Raw genomic sequence first — 25,939 nt, forward strand, 5'->3', positions numbered from 1 at the left:
ACATTGAATCTTAGTTTTAAATTAAAGTCCCTTATTCTGTCACTTTGAGTGCTCTTTGAGATTTGCTCAGCAGTGGATAAAATTTCTCAGTATCTACTCTGCCATGCCCCCTCATAATCTCATATGCTTCAATAGGATCACCTAGCATTTGGCTGCACCTGTTCAGCCATTCTTGGTATGTCAACTCCTTCGTTGTTGAAATTAGCTCAGAGAATCTCTTTTGAATGGTCTTCAATGCTTGTGTACCTTTTCTTAAATACCAGGACTGAAATTGTGCACAGTACTCTAGGTACAGCTTCACCACCACCCTGTACAGTTGTTACAAGACTTGTTTTATGCACAAGAACACTCAGATCCCTCTGTACTGCATGTTTTTGAAGTTTTTCTCTGTGTAACTAATTGTCTGCTTTTTGATTCTTCCTACCAAATGCATGACCTCATACTTTCTTACATTAAACTCCAATCTGCTAGGTTCACTGAATGGGTAAAAACCTATTTCAACCCTTGCAGATTCCTTGCATCCTTGTCATGACATATCCTCACATTTATTTTTGCAATGTCAGCATCTTTGGATACATTACACTCAGTCCCCTCCTCCACATCAATAATATAAAAAGTAAATAAGTGAGGTTAGAGGACTGTTCCTTGCAATGGCCTACTAGTTAGTTAAGTATTTCCAATCTGTGAACAAACTACTTATCCATTCTCGCTGCCGTCTGTATGTCAGATAATCCACAATCCATGCTAATGCATTACCCCCAATACTGTGAGCTTTTGTGCAATATAGCACCTTGCTGGATGACTAGTTAGTTAAGTATTTCCAATCTGTGAACAAACTACTTATCCATTCTCGCTGCCGTCTGTGTGTCAGATAATCCACAATCCATGCTAATGCATTACCCCCAATACTGTGAGCTCTTGTGCAATATAGCACCTTGCTGGATGACTTATGAAAACCCAGAGGAGGTAACAAGTTGGATAGATAGAGGGGAAGCAGTGAAAGTAATATGTCTGGATTTTCATAAGGTGTTTGATAAGGTATCAGACTTTCGGCTACTGAAAAGAACCTATGGTGTTGGAATTTGCATAAAGGCAGGGATAGAGAAATGAACAACGAACAGAAGATAGCAAGATGAGATAAGGGGGAACCACAATTATTTACAATATACATTGATGACTCTGATGAGATGAGTGAATGTGGTATAGCCAAATGTTTGGACGACAAAATTAAATGGGAAGGCAACAGTGATGACAACAAATATTTGCAGAGGGATATAGACAGGTTAAGCGAGATGACAAAATCTTGACAGATAAAACATTTAGAGGGAAAAGGTGGGGTCATACATCTTGAGTTTAATGTTATGTAAAAGAAGAAAGACTGCAGAAAACTACAGAAGAATTTATAAGTCCTCATTCAGGAATCACAAACCATTTGCATCCAAATTCAGCAGGTTATAGGAAAGACAAATAGAATGTTATCCTCTATTCCAAAGAGAATGCAGCAGAAAAATAGGGATGTCTTGCTAAAATGATACAAAGCACCAGTCAGGCGACAGTTGCCATTCTATGAACAAGAATGGATACAGTTCAGAGAAGGATCTCTAGGCTGATACCACCTTGGGAGGCATCATTATATGAAGAATAGGTAAAGTAGGCTGGCCATGAACTCACTGTGATTTGAGAAAATGAGAGGCAACCTTAGTGAAACATACAGGATTCTTAGAGGACCTGACAGGTTTGATGTGGAAAAGGCAGTTCCACTTGTGGGTGCATTTAAGTCTCGGAATATGGGATCACACATTTAAGATTGAGATGGAGGAGCTTTGCTCAGAGGATAATGAATCTTTACCATAGAGGACTGTTGATGCTCGAATGTTATGTACATTCAAGGTTGAGAAAAACACATTTTTAATCAATAAAGCAATCAAAAGATCATGGAGGAAAGGCAGGAAAGTCGTATTGAGAATCATCAGATCAGTCATGATCTTATCGAATGCCAGAGCAGACTCACTAGGGTGAATAGACTACTTCTATGCCTACATCTTATAGTCTTCTATCTCCTTTCCTTCGTTTACATGGATGTCATATTATGACTTTCCAATCCATTGGAACTCTACAGTAATGAATGACTGTATCAGGATGACACAAACAGTGCACAGAAGGAGATAGATTGGTTAAGTGGTAGGCAAACACTTGGCAGATGATATATAATGTCAGGTTTTGCACTTTGGCGGGGAGAATAGAGGAATTGAATGTTATTTAAATGGAAAAAGACTGCAGAAAGCTACAGCACAGTGCGATCTGGGAGTGCTGAAGCATAAGTCACATATGTCTAGCATTCAAGTTCAGCAAGTAATATGGAAGCCATGTGGAATGCTGACTTTTAAGTCTGGCTAAATATTGAAGTCTTGCTGAAACTATAAAAGATGGTGGTTGGACCAAACCTAGAATGTGATGAACAGTTTTGGTCTCCATATCTCAGGAAAAGTGTGCTGGCATTGCAAGCAGTCCAAAGAAGGTTCACTAGCTTAATCCTGGGTATTCAGGACTTTTGTACGAGGAGAGGTGAAGTAGTTTGAGCATGTATTCATTGGAGTTTAAAAGAATGAGGAGAGACCTTATTGAAACATACAAGATTCTTGGGCTTTTGACAGGGTAGATATGGAGAGGTTGGTTCTCCTTGTGGGACACAGTATAGTTCCAAAGAGCATAATCTCAGATTAAGGGTTGCCGATTTAAAACAGAAGAGATTTTTTTTTGTCAGAGGATAGTGATTCTGTGAAATGTTTCACTGCAGAGAGACAATGAGGCTGAGTTGTCAAATACATTCAAGGCTGAGATAGACATTTGTAATGAGATCATGAATCAAAGATTATGGGGAAAACACAGGTAAGTGGTGTTCAGGATTATCAGATTAGGCATGATCTCACTGAACAGTCGAGCAGATTTTAAGGGTCAAATGGCTTACTTCGACTCCTACATCTTATGGTCTTATAGATAGAGGAATCAGAATGAAATAGCATTGGACGGATAATGTTGAGCACCACTGCCAGCTGATGGAAACTAACAATGGCTGAAATGTGTGGGGTAGTCTTCATCCTTTTGGTTACATTTTCTGCATCTTTAGAAGATTATGGACTCTTTGTGTGTCTTTTTAAAATAAATACAAACGTATCTCGAAGAAGACCTTGAAACACATGCACTCTCCTTATACTTTAGCATTTTGTCGTTGCTATTTGTATAGACTGATTAAATTTATAAACATTTGCTTAAACAAAAACTGTGGGTGTGACTAGTAGGTACATGAAAGAACCAGTTTTATCCTAATAGAGTCACAGAGATGTACAGTATAGAAACAGACCCTTTGGTCCAACCCGTCCATGCCGACCAGATATGATGAAAGTCTTTCCCAAAAGAATGATTAAAATTAACAACCCTTTAAATAAAAAGGATACACTACTAATTTATTACTTTTGGGAAATGTTGAATACTCTTCAGTTATCAACTCACTTATCTGTTGTATCCACCTGGTTAATGTGATACATATAGTCTGTGGGTGAAGATATTAAGAATGTCATGTGCTTTTTATGCAAGTTGGCTTTTCATTTTTAGCTTACATTACTGACTAGCTGCTTTGTGAAAAGCCAAATATTCATTCTCCCTCAGACTGTATAGTTTCTCCATCAGCAAGTCCTCAGCTGTGCTACCTTGTGGTGACACATGGAAACTTGGTCCCTTGAAGCATCAGGGGAACTCAAGAGGAGGTTTTGCCATCAGACACGTAGTGTGCAGGCTTACTGACACGTGGTAGAACCTAGTGAATGCCTTAGAAGAGACTAATGTTCTGGGAGTAAACTCACAGAAAATGACGAGTAAAAGCAAAAAATGGAATGAAGCCTAAATATGTCATCTTTCCAGCAACTCCTTGAACTAGTCAGTGCCAAACTTAGTGCTGTGTCTTCCTTTGTAATCAACCAAGTCAAGTGGGGGATTTTCACTTTTAGACAGATTAGGAACTGCATTCCATCTGCCCAGGCTTGTGCCTCAGAGAAGACATTGCAGTTTCACTGAAGAGCATTACCTCTACCTTGGAGCCAGCAGTTACAAATGATAACCCAACTGTGACTAGCTTAGAGAACTGTCGCTATGCACTGTCTCCAACAGTTGGTGACCTTGTTCCATTGGTCAGCCACCATTCACCTCAGATCAGGCATGGCCAAACCGGAAGATGTTGAGTCACTATGGTCCATCTACTTCAATGTGGTGTTTGGTTAGCTAACAAATGCGAAGAATAGCATAAATAGAACATTTTTGGTTGGCAATATTTATCTAATGTGGAGTCACAGGAATCAGTGCTGATCTTCAATGATTTATAATCAAGCGAAGGCAATGTCCTAGTGGTAATATTATTAGTCTATTAAACCAGAAACTCGGCAAATGCTCTGGGGATCTGGGTTAAAATCCTGCTACAGTGGATGGTGGAATTTGAATTCAATTTTTAAAAAAGCTGGAATTAAGACTTGACCAAGATGACAAAACCATTGTCAATTGTTCGAAAAACCCTTGTGGCTCATTGATGTCCTTCATGGAAGGAGATTTGCCATCCTCATCTGGTCCAACTTACATGTGCTGTTGACTCTTAACTGCCTTCTGAAATGGCCAGTAATATTAATTACTATGAAGCCTTAGCAAAAAAATGACACAGTAATGACCACCTGTCATCAAGATTGGGAGAGCTGTCTCAAAGACCAGTCAAGCAACATACCTTACAGACAATGCCTCAAACATGACCATTACCATCCCTGAATGCATCCTGATCCACCAGCAGGACAGATGCACCACGAGTAATGACACAGTGGTATATAATCATCAACATTGACTCTGAATCCCATGAAGTCTTATAATTTTAGGTTAAACATGGGGCAAGGAAACCTCCTGCTGATTACCGCATACTATCTTCCCTTGGCTGATGAATCAGTGTTCCTCTATGTTGAGCAACACTTGGAGGAAGCATGAAGGGTGGCAAAATGCACTCTGGGTGGAGGATTTCAATGTCCACCATCAAGAATGACTTGGCAGCAGCACTACCAATAGAACTAGTCGGATCCTAAAGGACGTAACTGCTGGACTGGGTCTATGGCAGGTGGTGAGGGAACCAACAAAAAAGAAAAACATGTTAAATCTCATCCTTACCAATCTGCTGGCTACTGATGCATCTGTCCATCACAGCATCAGTAACAGTGACCACCACATCGTTCTTGTGGAGCTGAGGTCCCACCTTCACACTGAGAATACCCTCCATCATCATGCATAGCACTATCACTGTGCTAAACAGGACAGACTTCAAACAGATCTAGCAATTCAAGACTAGGCATCTATGGACCATCAACAGCAGAACTGTACTCCAGCACAATCTACATCCTCATTTCCCAGTATATCCCCCACTCAACCCACTACCATCAAGCCAGAAGAACAATTCTTATTCAGTAGAGACTCTAGGAGGGCATGCCAGAAGCAGCACCAGACATACCTCAAGCTACCAAACTAGACTTCTTGCACGCCAAACAACATAAGCAGCAAATGATAGAGCTAAGTGATCCCACAAGCAACAGAGCAGATCTAAGATGTGTAGTCCTGGACAGTAGTGGACAATTAAACAAGTGGAGGAAACAGCTCCACAAATATGCCCATCCTTAAATGATGCAAGAGCCCAACAGATCAGTGCAAAAGATACGGCTGAAACATTCGCAGCAATCTTTAGCCAGAAGTGTTGAGTAGATGATCCATCTCAACCTCCTTCAGTGGTCCCCAGCATTACAGATACCAATCTTCAGTCAATTCAATTCACTTCACATGATATCAAGAAATGGTCAGAGGCACTGGAAAGGCTATGGGCTCTGACAACATTCCTGCAAAGACCTGTGCACCAAAACTTGTCGCTCCCCTAACAAAGCTGTTCCAGTCCAATTATTCAACAATGTGGAAAATTGTCAGATATGTCCCGTACACAAAAACAGGATAAATCCAACCCAGCCAATTATCACCCCATCAGTCAACTCTCAATCATCAGTAAAGTAATGCAAGTGTCATCCAGCAGCAGATGCTCTGCAATAACCTGCTCACTGATACCCAGTTGGGTTCTGACAGGACCACATTACAGCTCTGGCTCAAACATGAACAAATGAGCTGAATTCCAGAAGTGAGGCAAAAGTGACAGCCTTTGATATCAAGGCCACATTCAAACAAAAGTGGCATGAAGAAGCCCTAGCAAACTGGAATGCATGGGCATCAGGGGGAAGCTCTCCATTGATTAGTGTCATTAGGAAGATAGTTGCGGTTGTCTGAGCTCAGTCGTCTCAGCTCAAGGACATCTCTGCAGGAGTTCCTCAGGGTAGTATCCTAGACCCAACTATCTTCAGCTGCTTCATCAATGACCTTCCCTCCATCATAAGAACAGAAGTGGGAATTGATTGCACAGTGTTTATCACCATTCAAGACTCCTCAGATACTGAAGCAGACAATGTTCAAATGCAACAAGATCTAGACAATATCCAGGCTTGGGCTGACACATGGCAAGTAAAATTCACACCACACAAATACCAGGCAATGACCATCTCCAATAAGAGATGATCTAACCACTGTCTCTTAAGTTCAATGCTGTCACCACCACTGAATTCCCCTACTATGAACATCCTTGGGGGTTACCATTGACCAGAAATTTGACTGAACTCACCACATCAATACAGTGGTTACAACAAGTCAGAGACTAGGAATACTGTGGTGAGTAATTCATCTCCTGACTCCCCAAAGCCTGTCCACCATCTACAAGGCACAAGTCAGGAATGTGATGGAATATTCCTCACTTTCCTGGATGGGTGCAGTTTCAACAACACTCAGCCAAAGTAGCCCACTTGACTGGCACTACATCCATTCCTTCCAAACCAACACTCGGTAGCAGCAGTGTGTACTAGCTACAAGATACACTGCAGAAATTCACCGAAGACCCTTAGACAGTACCTCCCAAACCATAACCACTCCTATCTAAAAGGACAAGGGCAGCAGATTCATGAGAAGACCACCACCTGCAAATTCCCTTCCAAGCCACTCACCATCCTGACTTGGAAATATATCACCATTCCTTCATGGTCACTAGATCAAAAACCTGGAATTCCTTACCTAAGGGATCAACGTACAGCATGTGGACTGCAGCTGTTCAAGAAGGCAGCTCACTATCACCTTCTCAAGGGCAACTGGGGACTGGCAGTTAATGCTGGCTGACTACCAAATGTCCATGTCCCACCAATGAATAAAACTATATCAATGATCAAAGGACCAAATGTACAGTAACTAAATTTGCCAAAACCACCAAGATAAATAGGGAAGTAAGTGGTCAAGTGGAGGTATAGCCTCCAAAGGTATTTAGACAGGTTAATTGGCTGGGTCAATATTTGGCAGGTGCAGTAAAAAGTGTGAAATGTCAATTTATCCATTTTAGTATGAAGAATATAAAAGCAATATATCAATTAAATGAAGAGGGACTGCAGAAGTTGGCATTACAGTGGGAGTTGGGTGCCCTGATACATGAATCACAGTTAGTATGCAAATGCAGCAAGTGATTAGGACAGCAAATGGAGTTTAGTTGCTTATTGCAAGGGAATTGCAACATAAAAGTAGCAAAGTTTTACTGCAACTGTACAGGATTATGCTGAGAACAGAAGTCCTGTGTACAGTTTTAATTTCCTTATTTGAAAGAAAAACTGCGTCAAAAGAAGTTCAGAGCAGGTTCACTTAAACTGTTCATCCAGGCCAGTGTCATCATAAGAATGGTTAAATCTAAATAAAAAGTAATCTTATTTAAACATACAAGATCCTGAGGGGGATTGATCAGATTGGTACTGGTATAATGTTTTCTTACAGGGGGAGACTAAAATGAGGGGACATAACTTAAGGGTAAGACAGAGATGAGGAGATAGTTTTTCTCAGAGTTGCTGGCATGTGGAATTCTCTTCACCAAAAAATATCGGCAACTGAATCTTTAAATTTATTGAAGGTAGAGTTAGATTTTTGATAGACTTCGGGGTTATGGGTTATGGACTGCAGCTGAGACAACTGGGCCAGATTAGCAATGAACTTATTGAATGGTGTAACAAACATGATGAGCAAAATGTCATTTTCCTACGACTGATTCCTACGTTCATTAACTTCTCTGCTCAAAAAGCCGACAGAAACCATCACACTGCCAAACAAATCATAAAATAAGGAAGATGCAAGCTCTTTGATTAGTAAGCTGGCATAACCATACACAGTCCTGTCAGCTGATAACAATGTGCAAGACAATTAGGATCAACATATAAACAAAGAAAATAGGAAAGGAGTATTATAGGCTCTTCAGCCTTTGAGACTGGTCCACCATTGACTATGATAATGGTTGAGCATCCAACTCAACACCCTGATCCAGCTTTCTTTCTATACTCTTTGATCCCTTAAACGCTAAGAACTATTTTTACTGCATTTCCTTAAAAACATATAATGTTTTGGCCTCAACCATTTTCTGTGGCAGAGAATTCCACTGGCTCACACTCGCTGGGTGAAGAAATTTCTCATCTCATCCTAAATGGCTTACCCCATATCCTTGAACTATGACCCCAGATTCTGAACTCCGAGGTCATCAGGCACGTCCTTCTGCTTTTACCCTGTCTAGTCCTGTTGAATTTTAGAATGGTGGAGGCTGGTACATTTACTACATTTAAGAGTGATTTGGAGGAGCTGGTCTTGGATTGGGGTGGACAAAGTTAAAAATCACATAACACCGAATATTGCTCTAAATTTTGTGTCTTACGATCCTGCTTCACAACCACCTGAAGAAGCAGCAGCACTTCGAAAGCTAGTGCCTCATAATTAACCTGTTGGACTATAAGAGGCATCTGGATGGGTATGTGATTAAGAAGGGTTTTGAGGGATATGGGCCAAATGCTGGCAAATGGGACTAGCTTTATTTAAGATACCTGGTTAGCATTGACAAGATGGACAGAGGGGTCTGTTTCCTTGCTGTACACCTCTATGACTCTATAACCAGAATATTCTTCTTTTGATAAGGAGATCAAATTTGCAAATAATATTTCAAGTGCAGTCTCACTGCAGCTCCATACAATTGGAGCAGACATCCCTCTTCAGTACTCAAATACTCTTGCTATGAACGCCAACATACTATGCACCTTCTTCACCGCCTGCTGCAGATTCCTGCTTATTTTCAGTAACAGGTGTACGAGGACACCCAGGCTTTGTTGCACCTTCCCTTTTCCACTGCCATTCAGATCTGCACATTTGGATGTATTACATCTAGTTCCCTTATAAAACATGGAATTAGATAGGCTGAATTATCAAATAGCATCCTGGCTGGAGACAGGATTCACTGTTAATAGATTAGTGAAAGAAAAGAATGATACAATAATCTTTCATGGGAAAGGGTCAGGGAAATTAGTGAACAAAATGTAGGTTTTGGTCTGTGAAACTCATTAATGTTGATGATAGCTTCCATCCTCCCCATTCCCTCCTCAACCACACATCACGGTCTACCTCTCAAGAGGGCCAGTCAACATCATGAGTATGTATGCTTCGTTACAAAGGCAAAAGAATGGCACTATATGAGAAAAATCCCCAGTTCAGAACATTTTTACCCACTAGAGGATTTCACACAAGGGTGGTAGTCAAGAGACATAGCCACTGGCACGGTGGTTAGCACTGCTGCTTCACAGCGCCAGAGACCCGGGTTCAATTCCCGCCTCAGGTGACTGACTGTGTGGAGTTTGCACATTCTCCCCGTATCTGCGTGGGTTTCCTCCGGGTGCTCCGGTTTCCTCCCACAGTTCAAAAATCTGCAGGTCAGGTGAATTGGCCATGAGAAATTGCCCGTAGTGTTAGGTGTAGGGAAATGGGTCTAGGTGGGTTGCGCTTCGACAGGTCAGTGTGGACTTGTTGGGCCGAAGGGCCTGTTTCCACACTGTAAGTAATCTAATCTAATCTAATCTAATTCCTCTCATTCCGTAATTTGCAAGTTTTGATATTGTGCATATATTACATCTTCACAAACGCAAACATTGGTGAATCATCTGTGTGACTGCTGATAGGACCATATAGGTTTCAGGTGTATTTCAGACATTATTGTAAGGTTGTACACTGTATTCAGATCTTTATTGACAGATATACACAGGGGGCATACAAATGGGTAAACTGGTTTAATACTTGTCAAGGTCACGATTGCCAAGGCAGCTTACAATTTTGTAAGAACGAATGACTATTTATGATTTCCAAATCTACGCAAAAGTTGTTGTCAATACAAACATCCCATTTCAAAAATACTTGCTCAGCTATATTCCAGTTATATTCTACTTGACAGCTGAATACAAGCTATGAAAAGGATTATTTGTGGCTGAAGTGACACACATTAAGAGGCTTATACAAAGTGAAAGCTCATTATTATCAATAACCAAGAAACAAGGCACACATTCAAGTAGTGCATCCAAATCAATTTACCTACCTGTTCATGGATGTCAACCACCACTGCATTCTGTTGTGGAGGGTGTGCAGCAGGGTGGAGCATGCGTGGAGATACGTTCGGAGGGTGAAATGCTCTGGGCTCCTCTGCAGCCGGCTGCTGTCCGTAAGGATGATGGTGGTAGTTTTCATCTTGGTTCACAGAATTATGTCTAGTCAGTCTTTCTCGTCTTCCTCTTTGACGCCTAACAGGAGGACTGTGCAAAAGTAGATCAGAATATTAATTGTATAAAATATAGAACATAGTTGAACAATACCTGTTTTTGATTACATCTTCACTTTCCAGATAAGCCACTTCATAGATTTCAACCTGTGATTTATCATATGTGCATTATTTTAAGTGAATGTTTGCAATGCGCACAGGTGATGTTACAACTGGACAAGTCAGATCCTGATGAAATTTGGCTTCATAGATCACATTTTCTTTTTCTTTTGGTTTTAACAAGGTAGTTTTTCATTGAAACACAAGCACACAATGCAGCAGATTTGATCTTAGCAGTAAGACAGAACTTAGTCACACAAAATCATGATCAAATAAACCAAGTTCTTTCGTGTTAATACAAATTTAAAGATTTTGAAACACATGGTATAATACATACCCATTAATCCCAGAACATGCCTGTATAGTACGCATAATAGAGAGAATTCAAAGCCATAGGATTTAATTTAACTGTGGCTTCAATTCCGTGCCTTGAGAATCTGATAGCATGTTCCTGGAACAACCAAGCGTAGACTTTCTCAGGATGGCACGGTGGCTCAGTGGTTAGAACTGCTGCCTCACAGCGCCAGGGACCCGGGTTCGATTCCAGCCTCGGGTGACTGTCTGTGTCGAGTTTGCACATTCTCCCAGTGTCTGCATAGGTTTCTTCCGGGTGCTCCGGAGGAAAGATTTGCTCCAAAGATGTGCAGGTTTGGTGAATTGACTGTGCTAAATTGCTCATTGTGTTCGGGAATGTGTTGGTTAGATGCATTAGTCAGGAGTAAATATTGGATAATAGGGTAGGTGAATGGGTCTGGGTGGGTTACTCTTCGGAAGGGACTTGCTGGGCTGAAGGGCCTGTTTTCACACAATATTGGGATTTTAATATCTCCATCAAGGTAGTAACCAAACATTCCTGGTCTAAAACTAAACTCTTACATGGGAGGTAGTCAATTTCTTAACAGTTTTAAACTATCTCCCTTCTTTAGAAACAAATGTTTTTCACATCCAGCTTCAGCCATGACTTTTGCAAAATTACTGAACTGAAACCAAAACGCCTTTTTCAAGCTGTGATGTTTCCTGCATTCCACTGAAAAAGAAAATCAATCATTGATCTTTGAAAATCAAAGTCCAATGCAAACTACTTACATTCTTCACCGTATAACCTCTTCTAAATGAAACCAAAATTTCATTAGTGATTAAGAACACTCTCCTATATTGTTTTTAAAAATCACCATGGCTACAGAAATACTTACAAAATAATTTTTAAACTCTTGCAGATACGCAGACCAAAACCCACTACTGCAATACCCAACACATGCAAAATATGCCTTACATTACAAAATTGATAATGTAATGTTTGATATGTTCTAATGAAAAAAAACAATTACGGGAACTGTTGGTACACAGTATAGATACTGTACAATGTTAAAATCTCAAAAGCATTTGCAGCAACAATTAGTCTTGGAAACTCAATAAACACTTACTGCATACTATATATCACCATCACGGCTGAGATCCGAGTATTTTTCATTTTAGCAAACGTTGACGTAAACTGAGCTGATGTTTCACCACTTTGCATTTTTTTATTCTATTCCTTTGACTTCTACAATTAGCAAAGACAATAACTTATATCCTGCATATGGAAATGCATTATTTTAATCATGTTATTAAAATAAGTTATATATTTTTAGCTGAAATAGGAAACAGCATTTGCTTCATCATATGATTTACCTTGTGAAGAATGGTTAGCTCAAGAAAATACTTCTCACATTCCTTTCATGAAGCAAACCACACGATGAAACATATAACTTAACTAAATGTATGTTGCATTATGATGGAATAACAATCCACATCACATTTGGGAAATTAAATGTTTTATCTCTGACACAATTTAAATGAACATTTAAATGATGTAAATGAACATCAGAAATAGGAGAAGGCCATTCAGGGCTCTTAAACTTGCACTGCCATTTCATAAGAACCTTGGTGATTTGCCCTAGATCTCAACACCTATTTCATGGCAGCTCTGCAAAGGCCTCAACTCCTTTATATTTCAAAAATTCTATCGTCCTCCTCCTTAAATATTCTAATCATCTAACCTTCACAACTCTCTGGGGTCGAGAATTCTACATTTATCACCTTTTGGGAGAAGAAATACCTTTGCATCTCAGTTTTAAGTGAGTGTCCCCTTACTTTGTAACTATGTCCTGTAGCTCGAAATCCTTCCATTACTGGAGACACCTACTGAATGTTTACCCTGCCCACTCCCATCAGAATCTTGCACATTTTAAGAAGGTCACCCCTCATTCTTTGAAACGCTATTCATTCATTGATTATAACCGTTTAGCTTTTCGTGATATCCTTCAACCCAGGAATCAGCCTAGTGAATCTCTTCTGAACTTCCTCCAATGCTAGTATATCCTTTCTTAAATAGGGACCAAACTGTACACAGAACGCCACATCCTGCATCACCAAGAGCATGTAAAGTTTCCTAGTTTTAAAATCCAACCCGAGTTATAAAATGACAAAAAAAATTTGAGTTGCCTTAACTACTTGCCGCATCTATATACTAATCATTTGTGTTTCATGCACAAGAACACCCATATCACATTATATAGCTTCTTTGTGGAGTCTTCCACTATTGCAGTACTCAAATCATTAGGTGTATACCATTCCTCTTCATTTCCATTAACACATTTGGCAGTACATTAGCATTAGGTTTCTCCATGCACTGTTGTGATAAAGTAGTTAATCCATGGATCTGAAATTAGTTAAACAGTGCTCGAAGAATGGCACTAGAGATATTTTAAGCTTTGAAAGAGTGTACATTGAAAAACATTCACGTCCCCTATGGTTCCATACAGTTCTTTTAACATCAGAAAACATTCTCTTGTAGAATCTTTTTTTCCCTTCTGTTTCAAAAAACAGACATCAGACTCTTCTCAGAGAATGAACAGCACGAAAAAGAATGAGTGAATTGTATTGAAGCACCAATTTTCACTGGCAGCATTCTTTCCATGAAAAATTATAAAAATGTTTTATTTTAAAAAAAGCACCTCAGTGCTGAAATGCTAACTTCATTTTTAAACATTATTCCAAACAGGTATAATTCTATGAAATATATTACAGAACAAGTACTATGAAGGTTTTCTTTAAACCACTCGCTGACTTTATATTATCCATCCCTAATTGCTGTGAAGGTGGTGATGTGAGCTGCCCTCTTGAGTGCCTTGCCAGGCCATATTGTTGTGGGTCTGGAGTTACCTAGAGGCCAGACTAAGAAAAACAGATTTCTTTTCCTGAAGGACACTAATGAACCGAATGGGTTTTTCTGACAATCAACAGAGATTTCATAGTCACGGTTACACTCATATTTCCAGATATATATCGAATTCAAATTCTAACATCCAACACGGTAGGATTTGAACCTGGGACCCCAGAACATTACTTGAGTTTTTTGATTCGATAATTCCATTAGGCCATTGCCGTCCTGATAATAAGAAACCTCCTCAATCAGCATTTGATTTACTGTAATTTACCTTCTTCTGTTTCGTGCAGGTGTATTGCACCTTTCCCCTGAGAAATGGTGTTGATTTGGTCGAGCTGAGGGAGGTCGCCTATTAGATGTCATTTCCCATGGTCGCATTGGTGGTGACGGGGCAGGAGATACTGCTGTATATTCAAAATACGACTGGGAGAGGCGTTGACGTTTAGGGCTTGGGCTTTCTTCACTCTACATTAACGTAAGGAGAAAAATAATATTATAATTCTTTTCCATATAGACACACATTATAATTCACTTATTAGAATATAGTAAAGATCTGATATAAAGCTAATCTTCCGTAGACATCAGTCCCTATACTTAAAGGAACATGTGAAAGCGTGTGGTTAAGTTAGCTAAGAAATCTGAACATTTGAGGAACTTGGGAGATCCTTTTGAAATTAACTACGAAATCTCATTGCTATTTTATTTAATTTCTGTTTCCCACCCGTTCAGTTTGAGGGCTGACTGGATGTAGGGAAGGAGAGACTGTACGACAATTGAAAAGACCAGGGGAACAATAACGAAGCAATTAATTCTTTTACAGGTTTGAATCCATTAACAGGAACAGAACATACACAAAACATGTCAAACCAAAATATATGGTCAACGGTCTTGTCAGAACAGTGTGATGCCAACAGTGTGGGTTCAATTCACATCACGGGTTTGAGGTTACAATGAAAGTCTCTCCTTCTCAACCTCTTCCCTCACCTGAGGTCTGGTGACCCTCAGGCTAAATCACCACCAGCCGCTTCTCTCTAATGAGAGCAGCCCCAATCGCGCATGAAAATGCTTTACAGAAGAAAGAAGCAATTTTTGTTAGCGGTTTCCAGTTGTTTATCAAAAACTGTTCCAGAGTGTTTGTGATTATTTTATGCTTTATTGGTGTGAAGGGAGCCAAACTATACATAACTGGAAATAGCCAGTTGATACTTTACCTTTGTAGATAGTGAGGATTACAGCTGCTAAAAAGTCAGAGTCGATAAAGTGTGAAGCTGGAAAAAGCACAGCAGGTCAAGCAGCAGAGGAGCAGGGCAGTCAATGTTTCAGGTTAAGACCTTTCATCCTAATACCTTTCCCTTGCACACCTCATTCTCTCAACAAAGATTGTGCCAAATAAAGCACACTTAGCCATCTGAAACATTTGCAGATCACTACCTGACCACCTTCTTAAACTCTGCAAAAGTACTGACCACCAGAAGATATTGTTTCACCATGTATATGTGCTGAGGTTCCTCACTTCTTCTTCCAAGTTAATGAGTTTGGTAGTGCTGAAACAACTTTCCAACAACAGCTCTCCTTGAATTAGCTCCAAACATTTGATTGTGTTAAACAATTTTTTTTAATAAATTTTAATTAAGAAAAACACTATTGAACAAGGCTTTAGAAGAGTATGGCATGTTATTCTTACTTCCTGATTCATCTAATTTTAAACGACATTTCATAAAGGTTTACATTTTATATTTTAACCAAGTATGGTATCACCTAACGTAAACTTCATCCCTTTTAACAAAACTGAATTTAAAATATTCCAAACACTTGTGTAACAGTTTATCTTGCAAGTTATTAATCAACTCAACTCCAATTTGCAACTAGAATTTTTGTTAATTGAACAAATATTGGTCACTAAACCATATGAAAGTTTTTACTTTCCCTTAGAGATCACCTTAAACTTTCAATGGGTTTTGAAGTAATTCTTCCATAAGTCTAACTTCCCAGATGCTGGATTTAGCAAAAACCTACACCCCAAAGTGATTTTCAGAGCCCATTTTAATTGGCATTCATGGGATATACACAACACAGCTGGTGGGAAGGGTGCTCAGGACATGCTGGAAGGCAAGATGGGAGACAGAATGTGTGATTGGGAAATGGAGTTTGGTGGGGAGAGGAGACCAAGTACTTGGAGGTGGAAAGTTTAGCAGGCTTACTAAGGGAGCAAGGGAAAATCTCTCCTGCTGCTCTTGGCCCACCAGTATTACTAGCAAAACACCATCTACTGAATCTGGTAGATCTTGTTTTGTTTTGCAGCCAGATTTCCTGAGTTCCTGGGGCCCGGGGAACCTGTACTGGAGGAATTAAGTTCAAATGTTTAATGAAGTCTGAGGCATGGAGCCTTACTTAAATATTATAACTATGGACCTCTCCCACAAAAGCGTGAATTTTGAGCTAGAAGGGTGTCAACGGTAGTTGAGAGTGTGGTGCTGGAAAAGCACAGCATATCTAGTAGTATCCGAGAAGCAGGAGAATTGACATTTTGGGCATAAGCCCTTCATCAGGAATTCACTCCTGATGAAGGGCTTACGCCCAAAACGCCGGATGCCTGACCTGCTGTGGTTTTCCAGTACCACACTCGCAACTCTGATCTCCAGTCCTCACTTTCTCCAGGTATTGATAGTAGGCTGGATTTCCCAGTTTTAACAATTTAACCCTCCTTTCTCCCATCATTCTCCTTCCCAACCATCTTACCCATCCAAAAGGGGGTTAAAATTAACCATCAGAACTTCAAGCATATCTCTGGGTCAGAAAATGCAAAACTACAGGCAGATTTTAGAAATGTGAAGCACAAATAGAAAATAGTGAAAATAGTGAAAATACTTAGCTGGTCTGGCCAGCATCTGCACATGAAGAAACAGAAGTAACATTACAAGTCAATTACCTTTCACCAGAACTTGGAAAAATTAGAAATCTAATACACTTTCAGACTCTGAGTCCAAGAATTTCAAATCATAAACTCTACTCATTTTAACCATTCCCATTACAGTATTCCACTAACAACTTTCAGTTAGAAATCCAAAATCTGGAAATTTTAGTTGGATAGCTTAAGAACAACGTAGGTAGGAATTAATATTGAGGATAGGCTTTCTAACGTTAATCTATAATCCAAAAAAAAGGACAATCTACAAATGGCTTGGTCTCAAGCCTTCTAAACTAAACAGAATACTATATAGCCCTTTTTGGCCTGTACTGTCATCCCAACATCACTACCACCAACCATATCATGGACTGTTCCTTGTGCACTTTACACTCTTTCCCAACTTTCTTTACCTTTGTACTTGTTGTTGAAAGTTTTAAACATCTCTATTTTCCCAGTTCTGACATAACGTCACTGACCTGAAACAACAGTGAAGATACCTTACTGAATTGTGAAAACAAAGTGCACACTGTTGACTGTGATTCAACTGCAGCCTTATTCCTGAGCCAGCTGCAGGATGTATTCATTCACAAAGAGAGCTATAAGGGCTAATAATTAGGTGTGGAAGCATTAATTGCCAAATCTGATATCAGCAGGAACATCCCTTTGAGGTCCACTAGAGATTGGAGAAGTGGGGTGAAAGGAAGCACAGTAGGATGGAAATTGTTCAACAAGTTTACTTTCAGCACTGAGGTTTTTCCCAGTACTGATTCTGCTGTTAATTATCTCCAACGCAGGGCCTATGCCTGTGATTAACAACTGTAAACTTCTGGGGAATCCCAGTTGTTCAGGGCATCACAGGGTAATTGCCAGAGACATCGATGGAGGGGTTTGAACAGCGTATCTCTTCCCATTGAAATTTGAAAATTGTATGCAAGCATCACGCACACTATCGTCAGGATTTGCTGAGTCTCACTGCAGCATTTTACCAATTAAAATGGGAGAGGACAGCACGAGAGAGAAGGCAAAACTACACCAAACATTCACTTCACTGAGTACATCTGATGATGGTAGACACAAGTATAAGCTAGGTGTTTAAAGTGTGCAACAATCTGTACTAAGAAAATAGCACTGGGAACTGACAAGGAAATAGGGAGGGGGAGAAAGATGGAGCATGCCATAACATAAATGGAAATTAAAACACAAAGCACCAATACATTTTGACCCTTGTTGGGCAGACAAACTGTATATTTTACAAGGACTTTTTTTTAAATATTTCTCAATGGCTAAATTTGGATTTTTGGTTTTCAGGAACCCCTTGAAGGTAAAGCAGATTAGAAACCCAAGTACAGTACTTAAGAAGCAAGCATTTGGATGCTTGTTCCGCACCTTTATTACAGGGTATTAAGAAACAAGAGATTCATTATCAGGCATGTGCCAAGGAAGCTAACAACAATTGAACAATTTTCCTTCATTTGCCCTCCCCATCCACAACTTCATCCTCCTCCTCCAGTAGCTGATATTTTAGGAAACTCAAAGCCTGAAAGGAAAGGGTCTTCTGGATCATCTGGGCTCCCAATTTTTTTTTTTGTTTTGACACACCAAACGTTTACATGTGCACAATGACAGCGAAAAAAACTCCTGTACAAATGGACACATCTATAACAGAGAAATTAAAAGAAAAACACGAGGAGCATAAAACACTGGATTCCAAAACAAAATTCCTTATCAATAAAATCTGTCTTGAACATTCTAAATAATTGAACTTTCACAGTTCTCTGAGGTAGAAAATTCCAAAGATTCACAACCATCTGACTGAAGAAATTCCTCCTCATTTCACACCCCCTTGTCGTAAACTTATCAGATAAGTAAAAACATTATGTCTTTATCCACTGTATCACGCCTTATAAGAATTTTCTAAGTTTCAATGAGGTCATCTCTCATTCTTAAAACTCTAGAAACAAGGGCCCAGTTTCCTTAATATCTTGGCAGAATACAAATCTGCCATCTAATGGATTAGTCTGGTGAATCTTTGTTGCATTCCTTTGATGACAAGTGCATTGCTCAGTAGATCAGTAGACAAAACCAGTACACAATGCTACAGTTTCCAATAAATCAGATTAAAAAGATTATAAAAGGTGACAGATCACTATTCAAAAAATACCTTTTATGTATTATGATCACAAGACAGTGTAAGAGTAGAGTTGGGAAAACATAGGATGGCTTTGAGGAATTTTAAAGTAGAAAATACATATTCCAGTTTCTTTAACAAGTGCACCTAGGGAACAGACAATAAATGCTGGCCAGCTAGCGAGCTTCACATCCCACAAATGAATTTTAAAAACAAATTCTGTAGCTGCCTTACCTATACTGAGGGTGTATTAAAGCCCACATGCAAATAACTTGTTTACATTTTTATACAAATACAAAGACTGAGGAAAAAATAGACTAAACAAACACTCTCTTTACCTCCTTCCCTCTTCCACTTCACACAAATGCTTTTTGGTCTCACAAATATGGTTTTCAAACTTAGTGTGAGATTTCATCCAAATATCAAGCATCTTAGCAAGCAATGGCATTCTTTGGGATTGTCTCTCCTCACCTTCAAACTGGTTAATGAGCATAGATAAGTAATCTTTCACCAACTCAATTTCACCCTGGATATATGAGAAGACAATTCTTCATAACAGAACTGTTGGCAGACAATTCTACAAATGGCACTTTCAATAACAACTACCATTCATATACAGTGAGAATATTTATTGGTTTAAAGCTTCTTACATAACAGATGGTTACATTACAGAAAGATGTCATTCAATCAGTTTCATTTTCTCTGTAAGAAAAATTCAACTAGTACTATTTCTCTGCACTTTCCATATAACTACTGATGTTTTAAGGTGCTTATTAATTCCCTTTGAAATCCACTATGGAATCTGCCTCCAACACCCTCTCAAAAGTGCATTCCAGATTGTAACTATATATTGCATAAAAATAAATAGGTTTTATCATGTTCTCTTAGGCTCTTTTTTTAAATCACCCCAATTCTGTATTCTATACTTCTGGAATTCTCTGTCAAAGGCAATAGTTTATTTCAACCTAGTCTGTCTTAATTCATGGTTTTATATACCTACTGTCCTCCAAGGAGAAACAATTCCAACTTGTCCAGCCTAAGTCTTTTGGCCATCTTTTCTGCACCTGTTCTAAAGCCATCATATCCACCTGAGATGCCGTGCCCAGAATTAGACAGGATACGTCAACTGAGGCCAAACCTTTCATAATGGTTCTTTGCTTTTAGACACAATGCCTCAACCTTTGAAGTCCTGGATTCTGTATGGCTTTTCAACCACATCTTGAACCTGCCTGACATCTTCAATGATTTTTACATATACACCATCAGGTCTCTTTGCCCTTGAATCTCCTTTAGAATTGTACCTTTTATTCTTTCATTGCTTCTCCACATTCTTGCTACCAAATCCATCATTTAACATTATCTGCATTTAAAGTTCATCTGACACATCTGCCCATTTCATCAGTCTGTCTATGTCCTCATGGTATCCTTTGGCCCCTATCCCTCTAAACCCTTCCTATTCAGATACCCATCCAGATGCCTTGTAAATGTTGTAATTGTACCAGCCTCCACCACTTCCTCTGGCAGCTCATTCCATACACGCACCACCTTCTGCATGAAAAAGTTGCCCCTTAGGTTCCTTTTATATCTTTCCCCGCTCACCTTAAAACCTATGCCCTCTAGTTTTTGACTCTGATTTGCCCTACCAAAATGCAATACCTCACATTTATTTAAATTCCATTTGCCAATCCTCAGCCCATTTGCTCATCTGATCAAGGTCCCGTTGCATTCAGAGGTAACCTTTATCACTGGCCACCAGACCACCAATTTTGGTGTCATCTACAAACTTACTAACCATTCCTTCTACATTCACATCCAAATCATTTATATAAATAACAGCCAGCAGTGGACCCAGCACCGATCCTTGTGGCACACCGCTGATCACAAAAATCAGAATCAGGCTATTAAACCAGATTTGTAGATGAAAAATGAGGCTAATATACTACAAATCTCCATCTTGTAAAAAAATCTCTTATACAAGTATTTATAATTATATGTAATATTAAGCGTTTTCTCTCAAATAACCAAATGTAAAAGCATACTGCAGTACAGCAAGTAAAAAATACAATTTCAATTCTTTAGGCATCCTGCACATATATCTTTTAAAGGATTTGAAAAACACTGAATTATATTTTCCCATTGAAAATGTTTAAGTGTTATAGTCACTAACTATTAATAGAAGCATCAGGCCAATGTCAGTGTCCACAAAATGGTAGGCTAAAAGATAATATTCGGTTAATCACCTATGCTACTGCTAGTACTATATGGAGAATTGGGACCAGTACTGTGTCACTTGCTTGAAGAATTTTCCTGTTCCCTTCAAGCATTAAAATCGCAATATTATCCTTTCATGCAGTATCACTGCAGATTGCTCCACATTTGATTGAATCATGACAATTCGAGTGCAATATCTACCAGTACAATCCAGTAGTTGCTATGAAGTTTGTGTTTGATTGGTAAAAGTCAGCTATATTTGAATCATAATTTTCCCAAGCCAAAACTAAAAATGATGAAATAAATAATTTTTTAAAAGTACTGTAATGTGTTGTGATTATCTAGTTTATGTGTTTTCAAGTATAAACTTTAAATGCTTAAATTAAAACCCAAAGTAGAAATGGAACAAAATGTACACATTAAAGGCTGGGATCATGTTGATTTAAGAGGTTAACAGCTCGCAAGGTTAAGGTATTTGAAATGTTGGGCTTTACTGATTGTGATTATTATAAAACCAATGGCAATTCAGAAGGTTACCTAGATTTGTTTAGTAGAATCAGAATGAAGAGATGGAGCTGTAAAAGAGCAGGTGCGATTACTTAGCTAGAGATGCGGTGTCTGCAAATCTGGCAGCAAAGGAAGTTCAGACAAAAACTAAATTATCTTAAAAACATTCAGTAATCCCACATTAAGGACAGCATGAAGCAGACTACATCATTGTGGACATGGGTGCATCTGAAAAAGGATCTCTGGTTTCAATTTACCTGGGTACATTTGTGCTGGGAGACGTTAGTTTAGTTAGCTCCTTCCAACCACAACGGATGAACTCAGATTTCTCCAGTTTCCTCATTCCCCCTCCCCCCACCTTGTCTCAGTCAAATCCCTCGAACTCAGCACTGCCTTCCTAACCTGCAATCTTCTTCCTGGCCTCTCCGCGCCCACCCACACTCCAGCCTATCACCCTCACCTTGACCTCCTTCCACCTATCGCATTTCCAATGCCCCTCCACCCAAGTCCCTCCTCCCTACCTTTTATCTTAACCTGCTGGACACACTTTCCGCAGTCCTGAAGAAGGGCTTATGTCCGAAACGTCAATTCTCCTGCTCCCTGGATGCTGCCTGACCTGCTGCGCTTTCCACACTTTCTCCTCATTAGTTTAGTTCAGACTTGGAAGACTAATGAAGCAAAAGAAGTGGCTCCAAGTAGCACAAATGCTACTGCTGTTAAAACTTGCAAAGTGTTAGAACTCAGGTGGCATCTCAGAGATTAGTGGTTAAGTGCCATGGAAAAAGGTTAGGGCTGAAAAAGACAACCAGGGAGTTACTGATAGCCAAGAGTGGGATAGAGAAGATCTGTAGCAGTATTTGCTTGATGCAGTGGAGAAATACTGGTGTTTAGTGAAATTCAGTAGTAGCTCAGTGAAACTAGTTTTTTGATAAAAGCTGACAATGTGCCTATAGTTAGGTGCTTGGGAGAAGTCTCTGGAGTGCTGGGGAGCTCAATTACAGGAAAAGAGATTGTACTACCACGACATGAGCAGTGATTAAAGTGATCAATGTTACAGAGACTGAGGGATTGTCTGTGGTGTGGTCAACAACAGTTTCTGTCAATTCATATTTATCTCATATTAATCCTGAATGAGCATTTTAGTGGAAAAGAAACCACAGGCCACTGATTGTCAATCACAGGATTATTACACATACACAACTGTTACATGTTTTTATACAGTACAAATATTACATTCAATCCATGTCCCACGTAGAAAAATACATTTTAACAGTCAATGGCATTGTACAAACAAAGGTTAGGAGTTGAGCAATTCAGAGTGCAACTGTTCCTGGATTTCAAACTTTCATTTGAAACAGATAAAGAGGAGAAGCTCCTTCTCATTGCACAGTGAGTGAAATCACCAGTGATTGGTGGTACCCAACACAGCAAATCAGGTCAACTTGCCTACCAATATATCAGTGACTTCAAGTGAAAAGAAGCAAAAACAAAGAAATGTCCATCAAAAAATTCTAGCTCCCAACATGTTCATTTGAAAGTAAAAACCCAGAATTATTCTCACAGCAATCTTTTCTGTTTAGTTAATAATTTGAGAGGGTACAGTTTTTTATTTGGAGAGGATAAATCTCAATTGAAATTTGAAAACGTCTTCAAGTATCTCTGTCTCTTTCTCGGAAATCTGGCTCATTTAAGCAATAGAAACATATCGCTATTGGAATACAGTAATGTCCATTTGGGCCAGTTAATTGCATTGTTTATGTCAACAAGTATTGGCAAAGATTTCTATATATATATATATATATATATATATATATTGTAGGTACAGCTAGTGGTTCCAGATTCTGTTTTAAAGAGGGATTAAGCAATATTTCACATCCTTTCTTGTGATATATCTAGAAAGAGTTTTAAGCTGCAAGTGAATGAAATTGTTTACACAAAATTCTTGCCACTATATAATTTATGCTTATTGTAACTCCAGATTCAGTTTAACCACAAGGTGACACAATGATTATTTTTCCATCATCTGAAGATTAGGAGGAGATGAGAGTGCGCACACACAATTTCCAGTGAACAAATTAGACATAAATGCTGGATACTGTGTCATATTTCAGCCTGCAGGGAGTTTTCCCTTATGGGCGTAGCTTTTGGCAGCAAACACAAGAGAAATTTTGCAGTTATAAAAATTATGCAGAAACAGCAATAGTCAGCAAGGATATTAGTCATTATATTAGTCATCAACATCTGAAGTACTACAGGAAAATTCTGTAACTTTATAATCAACACAATAAAGATTCAGAAGTTTAAACAACTCATATCATGCTCTCCCCTGTTGTGACATCCAAAATGTCTGTGGCATAAGCAAACTTGCACTTCTCATCCTCCTCAGGCCTGTCTGTAGCCTTTTACACAACCGACCACAGCATTCTCCTCCAAGTCCTCTCCATTTGTTGTCCAGCTAGGTGGAACTGCTGAAATGTGGTTCCATCTAAACAAAGCCAGAAACTCACTTGCAAAGGCTTCTCTTCTTGTTCATGCATTGTTACCTCTGGTTTCCCCAAAGGATCTACCCAAATTTCCCATTATAATCATCTAAATGCTGTCTTTATCAATGTACAACGTTAGTTTTTATATGTATGATAATGACACCCAGTTTTACTTTATCACCATCTCACTCAACCTCTCTTCTTTTGCTAAGTTATCAGCTGCCTATTGCTGACATCAATTTTGGATGAGTAGAAATTTTGTCCAATCAACCATTGGGGAGATGGAAGTAATTGTTTTCGATTCCTATTTCAAACTCCAATCCCTAGTTACCAATCCCATCCCTCAGCTTGGTATAATTCCAAGATGAGAGTCTGGTCTCAATCTTGATATCACACTTGACTCCAAGATGAACTCCAGGACTTACACTCATGCCATCCTTAAAACCATATACTTTCACCTATATTACACTGCATGACTTCAACTGACTCAGTTCATCTGCTGAACCCTCATTCAGGTCTTCATCATCTCTAGATGCAATTATTAAAAAGCATGCCTGTTTGGTCACTCACGTGAACAATAAACTACCCAAAACTCTGCTGTCAGTGTTCTAATTCACAGGAAGTCATGCTGCTCCATCACCCATGTTCACAGACCAATAATGGGTGCAGGTGAGAAATGTTGATTTTAAAAATTCTCATCTGTTTGAGCTGGACATAATCAGTTAGAAATTCTTTTTTGGAGGAAATGATGGCAAGCTGCCTTCCTGAACTGTTGCACTCCCAATGGTGCAAGTAAGTTCACAGTGCTGACAGGGAGGGTGTTCCAGGATTTTGACCCAGATATGAGTTGTGATTGAGGACTCTAGGTCTGTACTTGGAGTTTAGAAGGATAAAGGAGGGAATCTGATTGATTGCAGAATACTGAGAGGGATGAGTGGACTAACAGGGGGACTAGGGCTGAGGGCACAGTCACAGGGTGAAGGAATGGCCCTTTAGAATTGAGATGAGGAGGAATTTCTTCAGCCAGGGGGCAATTAATCTTTGGAACTCATTGCCACAGAGGGCTGTGAGGGCGAAGTTATTAAGTGTATTTAAGACAGATACAAAAGTTCTTGATTAGTAAGGGGATAAAAAGGTTACAGGGTCCAGGCAGGAGAATGGGGTTGAGAAACATATCAGCTGAGTTCGACTGCTGGACCGGGGCGATGGGCCTAATTCCGCTCCTATGCCTTCTGGTGTTATGGACAGTGAAGGAATGGCAATGTATTATTAAGTCAGGATGATGAGTGCCTTGGACGGATAGTTGTAGGTCCCGTTAAGTTATTTATTCGGTACAGATTTCCATGGTCCATGTGTGGCTATAACATCAGAGGCTTGAAGTCAATGCTGTGAATGACATCGGCATGCTGTGAATGACATCGGCATGCTGATCACTGTACGCAGATGTTCTTAGTAGCTGCAAGTGTGCAGCTTAAGGGAACATGTTGCAGATGGTTGTATATTCATTATTGAGACTAGCAGGCGCAGATGCAATGGCCGTGGGTTTGGAAGGTGTGATCTAAGAATTCTTGATGAAATTTCCCAACTGCATCTTGTAGGATAGGAAACACTTCAGCTGAAAAGTGGCAAGTAATATTCATGAAACATAAATGCCAGACGATGACCATCTCCAAGAAGA

The 25,939-nt window shown here is 39.4% G+C and overlaps 1 protein-coding gene across 6 annotated transcripts in view; it reads right to left on the reverse strand.

The window, feature by feature from the left end:
* LOC122564492 (E3 ubiquitin-protein ligase RNF38) overlaps positions 1-25,939 on the reverse strand; it is a 163,282-nt gene that overhangs the window by 35,663 nt on the left and 101,680 nt on the right. For all 6 annotated transcript variants that reach the window (XM_043719481.1, XM_043719462.1, XM_043719489.1 and 3 more), the window contains 2 exons: positions 14,296-14,489; positions 10,538-10,751 (listed from right to left, as the gene is read on the reverse strand). In XM_043719481.1, coding sequence (XP_043575416.1) covers positions 10,538-10,751; positions 14,296-14,489 — 408 coding nt within the window. The remainder of the gene's footprint in view (positions 1-10,537; positions 10,752-14,295; positions 14,490-25,939) is intronic.

This window comes from Chiloscyllium plagiosum, chromosome 2, assembly GCF_004010195.1.
Source record: "Chiloscyllium plagiosum isolate BGI_BamShark_2017 chromosome 2, ASM401019v2, whole genome shotgun sequence".
NCBI classification, from domain to species: Eukaryota; Metazoa; Chordata; class Chondrichthyes; order Orectolobiformes; family Hemiscylliidae; genus Chiloscyllium; species Chiloscyllium plagiosum.